The 9,162-nt window shown below is 41.6% G+C and overlaps 1 protein-coding gene across 9 annotated transcripts; it reads right to left on the bottom strand.

The window, feature by feature from the left end:
• Window positions 1–537: 537 nt before the first annotated feature.
• On the bottom strand, window positions 538–8,429 carry LOC148031547 (beta-glucosidase 25-like). 9 transcript variants are annotated; one of them, XM_087685087.1, is made up of 15 exons: window positions 7,795–8,111; window positions 7,366–7,432; window positions 7,008–7,066; window positions 6,353–6,428; window positions 6,202–6,273; window positions 6,030–6,123; window positions 5,723–5,948; window positions 5,498–5,613; window positions 5,180–5,412; window positions 4,793–4,830; window positions 4,544–4,652; window positions 4,281–4,368; window positions 1,404–4,114; window positions 1,182–1,300; window positions 539–932 (listed from the first exon to the last, which is right to left on the bottom strand). In XM_087685087.1, exons 1-13 carry the CDS (start codon window positions 7,915–7,917, stop codon window positions 3,940–3,942), a joined length of 1,476 nt encoding a protein of 491 aa, XP_087541213.1. In that variant the 5' UTR covers window positions 7,918–8,111; the 3' UTR covers window positions 539–932; window positions 1,182–1,300; window positions 1,404–3,939. The 9 variants fall into 9 exon arrangements, with proteins under 9 accessions (XP_087541209.1, XP_087541213.1, XP_087541211.1 ...); XM_087685085.1 differs by having other exon boundaries at window positions 1,182–1,613; window positions 1,688–4,114; XM_087685088.1 differs by lacking the exon at window positions 7,795–8,111 and adding an exon at window positions 8,137–8,429 and having other exon boundaries at window positions 1,182–4,114.
• Window positions 8,430–9,162: the final 733 nt, after the last annotated feature.

Raw genomic sequence — 9,162 nt, 5'->3', positions numbered from 1 at the left:
ATTAGACCTTGCTAACTCAATCACATATTACTTCTAATGATGTAGGTGAACTTGTAGCTCTACAAATGTTTACAATCTCTTGGTTTGTTAGCTTCTCCCATAGTCCATAAATTCCCAAAAGCAATAAGATTTTCCTCAAGACCCAAAGCCTTCACAACTGCATCAAGCTCTAATGTGAGTCCAAATCCACTATGAGCACTGTTAACCTTGCCAACTACTTTTCCTTGCCAATGGGGTTGTAGCCTAGTGGTTGGAGTGTGTGTTAAGTAGCATGGGTGCATGAGTTCAAATCTTGGGTTCTTCTTCCCCAAGGGCACAAATCACTTTGCATCCAACTACTTTTCCCTTCATGCAATAAATGTGATGCTTGATACTCCTTTAACTAGGCCTCTCCAAAGGCTTTTGAAGGTGCAGGGAAGCCTCCAACTTGTCAAGTTCCATGAACACAAGTGATGTGCCAATGAGCCTTCAAGTGCTCATTTTTCCCACAAGGCTTTCTTTATCACCATTTTTAGTATTAGAAGCATGCTTAGTACTACTCGATTTTTGGCCAAAAACACTATTAAATGGATACATTGTACAATACTTTCACTTTTGGTGTCCATAAACTCTTGCACATCAGTAGCATAATCACTAATTGGCTTCTATCCTTGTTACTTTCTTTTGCTTCATTCCTATGTCAATATTGGTTTACATCTCTCCTTTAACTACAAACTTCCACCCTAAGAGAGGAAGAAGGGGTAGTGGTGCACTAAATAGACAGAGCATGAAGGGGTTATCTGATACTCTGTCTCACCTGTTTCCCATCCCCTTTGTAAGGGAGGGAAGGAAGCGTCCACGCTCCATGCCTGTTAGGGTTGGTTCGCTTACGATGCAAACCCAAGCTCTCGAGGGCCCTTCCTTCCTTGCAATCGCACCAGGGAGAAGGGAAACTGTGCAAGAGCAAAATTTTGAGGATTAATGGCTGACAAAAGGAGGTGTTCCTTTTCTTATCAAGATACCCGAGTCATTCTAACCGAGTATTGCATCAATGGCCATGATATTTGTGCTAATGTCAAATGTCAAATTATTCGCAATGTTGCCATCCTTCCCCATAGCACTTTCTGCCTTGTCTTCTGGACATATGATGTTAAACAATGTGTTAAAAGGGCATTGAGACAGGTAAGGGAGATGCGAAAGACCTGCGACAATCTAGCATTTGACATTTGCATGTCATCATAGTCGGTGCCCTCCTGATCGTGATGAGAGAAGCTGCATTTTCCTCTCGTCCTCGAATATGGCATCATCCATGGTGCGCTACCTACAGTAAATGGGCAGATTAACTGTTGCAGAACAAATAAGCAGAACATGCTTCAGGACAGCGAGACACTTATAGTGGTGAGGGTGGAGTGGGAGGCGGGCACTTGGAGAATGCGATCGAGGGAGGAGGTGGCCTTTGGTTTGGCGGAGGGGAAGATGTTGACGCTGGACACTGCCTCGGAGTCACTCATCAGTAGCCCCTTCTGATCATCATCCGATGACCCAGCTGCTACCCTATGCAGCACCTCGAGCACGTTCGAGTTGATGGCCGCCCGCACTGTGAAGTGCCTCAGATGCATCGCATTGTTGATAATCTGTAGACAGACGTTGGTGATAGAAAGCTAGTAGACAGTCTCTGGAGACAGAAAGATAGTATAATTAAACTTACACCATGTGTCATGTGGGCAGAGACTTCGTGTGCAGGGTAAGGGGGCCGATAAAGTGACAGCCCCTTGTAAAATGCCAGTACAACCCTCTATCAAGAGACACTCTGGAGCTAGTGCAGAGACAAAAATCCAGCAACGGGATTGGAGCAGAGAGAGCGTCACGCAATGTGCTGCTGCCACGAAGTTCTTGTACTGGGGAAGGTCTGCAACTGTTAGGCAGGCTGTTTTTACTACACCAGAAAGAATTCCCGAGCTTCAATCTCACCAACCAAAGCAGAGTAGGGCAGCAGAATTATTTTCTACCCTGCCTCACCCATCCCAATCTGTGCCCTAAAGAGACAGCAAGGAGCTTAAGATAGGTCATGGAAGGAGAGAAAAGAAAAACCAAACCATATTACAACAACAACCCACTCATAACATGACCAGAACTCCGGTAGCCTTGGATTTTGGAATTCTGAAAAAAAAGAAGAAGTATGATTTGGAAGGTTAGGAGTCACCCTAAAAGTGCCATGTAGGATAGGATGTTAGGTCTGGTATGGATATATAAGTATGGAGGTGTAGATATAGATATAGAAGTATAGATATTGATATATTTAGTATGGATTATGGAGGCAATATATTGAGGACATCATGGTGGTTTTAATTTTCTATTTGAAGGTCTATTGCCTTCATTAATGGTTTGATCCTATCATCTATCTTATGGTAAGGGAGGGTGCTGCTTTGTTTTTGCTTATACTTTCAGGTTGAAATTCTACTTGGACTTTCAAGGTTTCACTATGACCTTCCATTCTGCACTTAAGCTTCAAGATTTGGATGTTGCTCACTTTCAAGATCAAAGTGTACTGGTACCTTTCAACATCATGCCAACCCCACTGAAAGGCCGTGCACATGAGCTACCATGGTAGAGTGTTACAGTTGAGCTTTTTATGAACCATGGTCGCTCAATTAATAGCAAATTGGGCACAAATGGAGAGTATGGTATTCGATTAAAAATAAGCCACCTTTTTATTAGAGACAAATGAGGTTTGTCCGTGTGTCCTAAAGGCCAGTCATATGGTAAGACCCCTTAACACACCTCGGTGAAAAGCTGAAAAATGAAGCCCATGTGTCTAGGACCCTTCTACGAAAATTCAGAATGATAACAGGGATGTCAGTTTAGGACCCTACTACATTATACAACTGATCTAATCCATACTCTACTCTGATTTGATCCGTGATTTGGCTAGGCTTTTGTGAGCATTTATGGTCTCTGGTGTTTGTGTACAGAAGTTTTTGGATGCTTGTGTCTGTATGTGAGGAAAGATTGCTGCCAGAGCAAAATCAGTTGCTTATGTCTTTACTCGTAAGAGAAGTGGTCTGCTAAACCTTTAAAGTCCACGCAAGCATCCCATTGTTCCAGAGACATTATCAAGGGTTTGCACAGGTTGCATCTTGTTATTTATCTCAGGGCATGGAGCAGAGCTCCATGTGTGTGCTGCTGCAGCTATCAAGTTCATGTATCAGATGGTGCTTGCAGATGTTCATCTCTTTATATTGAAGAGTCAGGTGGATGTTCTGACAGCTTTGGCTTCTGGTCCAAGTTCAGTTCTTAGTTCAGGCAGGTGTTAGTTGGCAAGTTAGCATCAGGATTCAGTAATATGGAAATTATTTGGACTGTCTTGTTACTTTGCACTACCCTGAAATGCCAAGAATGTCAATGCCTGTATTAGATCTTTAATATATGCTGGTACAAGTCGACACTTTTGTCTGTAAACCAGTTAACTTTTAGTAGGCTGGCCTTTGAAGTTGAGACACAGCGTTAATTAGATCATCATTTTAGTTACTCCTGGGTTATCAAATTAAGTATTGTGTGTTCCTTTGATTTGGCAAATTGACAGGCACATTGAGACGAATTTTACTACCAAAAAAACCACATGTCCTGGTGTTTTTGTGCCCCATGTGCAAGATTTATGAGAAATCAGAATCGGTTCATTTTATCAATCTGAATGATTGTCTCAATTCCATGATTTAGCCCAATGATTATGGATCGTTTACATTATGGTGAAAACAATCAAGGATTCTCTAGTCTGATGTCTTTCACTCAGATTCCAAGATTTTGCATTCTACGCATTCTTCATTGATGATTTTCAACCCTAACCACACGGGATAATGCAGGACATCAGCATCTTCTTGTGAAGTGCAGAGGTTGACTGGCTTCTCTTGTTTCTCATTATCACATTTGTTCTTGCATATCGTACCCCTTGATCTACAAGCCTCAACTAGCCAAGAAAGAAGAAAGCCATTTAGCTGATGCTTTTGGGCTTCGTGCAAATTTTGGGTGATTGAAATCTACATGATACAAGCCAAACCGAAAGTTGTAGCCATTGAACCATTCCCAGTTATCCATGAAAGTCCACAGAAAGTAGCCTTTCACATTCACCTTATCCTTCCTGTCCAGGAGCACCGGAAGTTCTACTAGTCAGCTTTGGAGTGAAACAATGCAAAGTGAGATAACAATTTGTGGAAGCATGGTATCTTGTTGCTGATCCATGTTCCAATTGAAAAAAGCTTGTCACAAGGTGACAATATGCTTCATAATGAAAATCATGGACTTACTGGATGGATGCTGTCACTTGCTGGAAGTGTTCCTTGAAAAACCTGATCCTATGCTGATCATTCAGACCTGTGTTTGAATCTAGTGTCCCTGCAAACATAAATGGTTGGCTTCCTTATATCATACAGGGCAGATTGACAGAAGCTAAGTCACCATCTATGCAATATTAGCAGATTGCAACTTGCAGTTACCTAAGAGACTCTGGAAATTATAACTACATCAACATCCTTCAGAGTTATAAGGAACTTGTGTCAGTTTGCATTACCATTCTCAGTGATGTAGATCGGAATTTCACCATATGATTCATTGATGCATGCCAAGACTTTCCTCAAGCCCCAAGGGCAACTTCGGAACCATTGATGTCCAGGAGGACCCTGCAAAATATAGATGTGAGCTATTCTCTTTATTCCTCTAGAAGCTGATGGTACTTTTTGCTCTACATACAACAGCAAGAAATAGTCTTTGTCTTGCACAGGGCAGCACTAAGGTGGGAAAGGAAGCAGCTTCAACTTGCCATGGGTTCTCCCAACATGGTATCATCTTTGTTTTTCCCTGTTGTAAGACGATACTCTATAAAAAGGTTGATTGTGACTTCATACTTTAAGAATGATAGACAACACATCCACCGTGTTCTAGAAAGACTATGTCTACTCTGTAGTCAGTAGGATGCATTGTGCAAATGATGCACCATAAATTGCAAATATGCTGTCTCGAAAAGTGTAAATTCAAATATAAGTGCTTGCCTATTGCTTCCATCTCCAAATGGATTAAAGATAATGCTAATTAAGCAGCAGTTGCCTGGGCATTTCAGAGGACAGGTGTCATGTGTGATGGATGAGAGGTAAAACCACTGTTCCATAGCAAAGCTCTGAGAGAGAGAGAGAGAGAGAGAGAGACTAACAGCAAAAATGTGCCTGTATGTCTGGCGTCCAGGAGTTGGGCTTCTCAAGGTCTTTCATACCATTAGTACCCTTTGCATTACATGCCCAGAGTGTAGTGTAGTAATTTACGCCTATAAAATCAATGCTTCTTCGAAGATCTTGACTTTCTTCTACACTAAATCGTGGAAGTCTATCACCCAACAGCTTTTTCATGATAATTGGGTAATCGCCAAAATGCAATGGATCCAAGATCCTGCAAGAAATAGAGGCAGCTTGATACAGATGGTGCCAGTTATTTTATGACTGCACTGCCCAAGACAGGAAGTTAAATTGCTCACCAGCCCATCTCAAACTTGAGAAGCCTGTCTGCAGCATCCTTATCCTCTTGTAAATCAGAGATAGGTTCATACCACATAAGATCTACACTGATGCCGATTATGCCTTTTTGTTCATCCTGCAGTCCAACCGGTATAACTGAAGCTTACTTGAGAACACATGGAAACACATATAAAGCAAATCCACTGATGCAGCAAAGCTTGAATGCTGTGTTGACTATAGCATGCCTGATAATAGTCCCGGTACATCTTCACCACTGCAGCATGTGAGAGTAGCTGATTATGAGCCACTATATAAGGCTCTGTGTCGGGACTTTGACACCTTCCTGGTGCCATGATTCCAGCACCGTATGCAAGGAATGCATTCAGGTGGATCTCATTTAAGGTTATCCAGTGTTTTACTCGATCACCAAAACGCTGAAAGCATGTGTTTGCAAAAACCATAAAGTGCTGTCTGCAGACCATTATTTTATTAGACAAAAAATTATATTATCTCAAAGTGCTCACATTAAAACAACTTGGGATCAGGTCTTACATGATATTTTTTGTTCTCCAGCCCATGACTTCAGGATCATCCTCAAGAAACTGTGGCAGATCCCAGTGATAAAGCGTGACAAATGGTGTTAATCCTGTAACATTGCAATACATTCAAGACTTTCCCTTTTTTTGGTCCAAAGGAGCAATAGGTGAATGCTACACAACTGTACCAGCCTCGAGTACGAAATTAATGAGAGAATTGTAGAATCTTATGCCTTCTTTGTTTACATGGTCCGAGCTATCTGTGGCAAATGAAAAATCAAATGTATTGACTGCTGCTTTCTACATAAGCAAGTAAAGTTTCCTCTCAGAAAGAGCTACCTGGAAAGAGCCGAGGCCAAGAAATGGAGAAGCGATAAGCATCTACTCCAACCTTTTTCATCTCCAGAATGTCGTCCTGCCAATAAATGCACAAGCTTGTTCAAACTAAAAGCCAGAAATTGACACAAGATGAGAAGATCCCTCCTGTCTGTTTTGGCACCTCCCCCTCTTTAGGTCTCTCATCCTTCTTTCTTTTAATCTAGTTCTTGCTTCCTGTCTGTTTTGGCACCTCCCTCTTTAGGTCTCTCATCCTTCTTTCTTTTAATCTAGTTCTTGCTTCTTGTAATTGAGACAAGATCATAGATTTTTGAGTTTACAATCAGCTCTAGATGGAAAAATGGACAGCTATGACAGTTTTTCTTTGCTGTTCTTTGGTTTGATTCAGAATGTCTGATTGACGGAGTGGGACTGAGAATTTTACCTTTCCAGGGTCCAAGGCACACGGACTTGCGGCCCCACATACTCAACACCACTCGGGCCACAGGCCATCAGGATAAGAGGTGGAGGGATCCATTAGAAATCAGGCAAAGCAATATAATACAGATGCAGCAAAGCGCCATGGCATTACAGAAGATGACTCAGGGTTGAGTATTGCAGCTCTGCCAAAGTTAACTAAGTGAGCTAATTTAAGCGAAGAAAGCAGTTGAAGGTTCACCTGAAATAGTCGGAAATGATTACATGCCACCTCTGGGGTGCTTCCATCTGCTATCTTTCCTGCAAACATCTTTCAGAAACTTTGTTTGTAAAAGGATCAGGAAAGAAAATCGATTATGGACTTGCAACTGCACAAAGCCATAGATACAGCTATCAAAAGCACATTATTAATGCAATGTAAGAGTCCATGGTTAGCTTCCTTTAGATTCTTGAACTACGTGAGTAATCGGCTGTGTGAATACAGAATCTAATGCATAAGGATCCTTGTACTGTGTGAATACTTGGAATGGTTGGGTTCCCTTAGATTCTTCAAGTGTGTGAATACTGAACATAGCTGAATGTAATTCATACTGATTTACCTGGAATTTTTGCAAAATTATCCCAAATGCCTTGCCCTCTTCCACCTTCCCTAGTTGCACCTTCTATCTGAAAATGCAAAGATTTCAAAATAAGATCAACCCAAGTAGGGTAGAAACCTTAAATTCTCTGATTTATGAGATTAATTGAAGAAAGCAGGCAATGGTGAAAGCTAGCAGCATTGAAATTCTGCTAAAAGAGAGCATTTAAGAAAAAGAAAAGATGGAATGCATAACTTCAAACTCTGATCAGCCCAATCAGGGTAGAAACCTGAAATCCTCTCACACGAGAGGCTAATTGAAGAAAGCAGGCAATGGTGAGAGCGAGCAACATTGAAATTCTGCTAAAGAAAACATGAAATGAGAGAGAGAGAGAGAGAGAGAGAGAGAGAGAGAGAGAGGATGATGACAATGATGATGATTAAGCTTTGCCTGCAGAGAAGAGGTGGCAAAGCTGAACACGAAGGATGGGAGGAAGGAGGAGCGAGGCAGAGGCTTGAAGAAAGCAGGCAATGGTGAGAGCGAGCAACATTGAAATTCTGCTAAAGAAAACATGAAATGAGAGAGAGAGAGAGAGAGAGAGAGAGAGAGGGTGATGATGATGATTAAGCTTTGCCTGCAGAGAAGAGGTGGCAAAGCTGAACACGAAGGATGGGGGGAAGGAGGAGCGAGGCAGAGGCTTGAAGAAAGCAGGCAATGGTGAGAGCGAGCAACATTGAAAATCTGCTAAAGAAAACATGAAATGAGAGAGAGAGAGAGAGAGAGGATGATGACAATGATGATGATTAAGCTTTGCCTGCAGAGAAGAGGTGGCAAAGCCGAACACGAAGGATGGGGGGAAGGAGGAGCGAGACAGAGGCTCATCATCAGCCATGGTTCCTTTGCTGCTGTGCTCTCCTCTTGCAAACTGGAGTCTGGCAGTACTAAAAGGAGCTGCAAGAATAAGTCCCTCCTATTCTGTTTAACTATAATCTGTGATTATTCTACAACCTTAATAGACGGGAACGCATACGATGTGTCCCGGGAGGGGGGGGAGCCAGCAGGCCCAGGATTCGCACCCCTATTACACCAAGGATGGATTGCCTACTTGTCTCAAACAACAAGACACTTTAATTATTGGCATCTACCTACCAACCATGTTTCATATATTTTTCTAGATACATACACATTCAAATTTTAAAATTATGAAAAGCAATTGAAGAATGTGCCATTTGACATGCAGATCATCTTCAAACATGCCTTTGGAGACAAAGGTGATCAATTTGTATATTGAGGTGAGCGGCTAACCTCCAAGATTGCAAAGTGAGCCAATATGCTTGCTTCTCAGAAATTTCAAGGCAAGTGCAGGCTGCCTAGGATGAGAAGAAGTGCCAATTTTCACTCTTCAAGTAACTTAGGGTGACACGAGCAATCAAGTTTAGGTAGTGGTTTTATTTGTGTTTTTTTTAATGCTAGGCACCATTCTAATCTAAGTTTAGTTGATGTTTATACATTGAAATATAAGTAAGTATATCCTTTAATTACAATACCAATGCATGGACTAACTTTTTTTTAAAAAAATTGCGGTATTATATTGAATTAATCCAAAAAAAAAGTTTACATCTTCCACCAAAAGGGGAGACGGATCTAACTAAGACGTCTTAGCTACAACACTTAAGAGCTTTGAAACAGGCTCTATAAATAGAGGCCGCCTTTCCTAGACCTTTCAATGCAGTCAATACATTGCACTTACATTGTTGCAGACTAAGAGGGACAAAGAAAGAGAATTCCAAATAACTTCTTGTTCCTATGGATCCAAAT

This window comes from Lygodium microphyllum, chromosome 9 (assembly GCF_053477565.2).
Source record: "Lygodium microphyllum isolate KBCC chromosome 9, Lygodium_microphyllum_v1.1.10, whole genome shotgun sequence".
Classification (NCBI taxonomy): Eukaryota; Viridiplantae; Streptophyta; class Polypodiopsida; order Schizaeales; family Lygodiaceae; genus Lygodium; species Lygodium microphyllum.
Note: the sequence above shows the minus strand (reverse complement) of the source record. Positions and strands in the feature narration are given on the sequence as shown.

Bases quoted from the DNA above. Each gene is read 5' to 3' on its own strand.
- LOC148031547 (XM_087685083.1), bottom strand. From the start codon at position 7,917: ATGTTTTCTTTAGCAGAATTTCAATGTTGCTCGCTCTCACCATTGCCT. The intron at 7,067-7,365 runs GTAAATCAGTAT...AGATGTTTGCAG, and splicing joins TAATTTTGCAAAAATTCCAG to GAAAGATAGCAGATGGAAGC. The intron at 4,369-4,543 runs GTAATGCAAACT...TTATGTTTGCAG, and splicing joins GATCTACATCACTGAGAATG to GGACACTAGATTCAAACACA.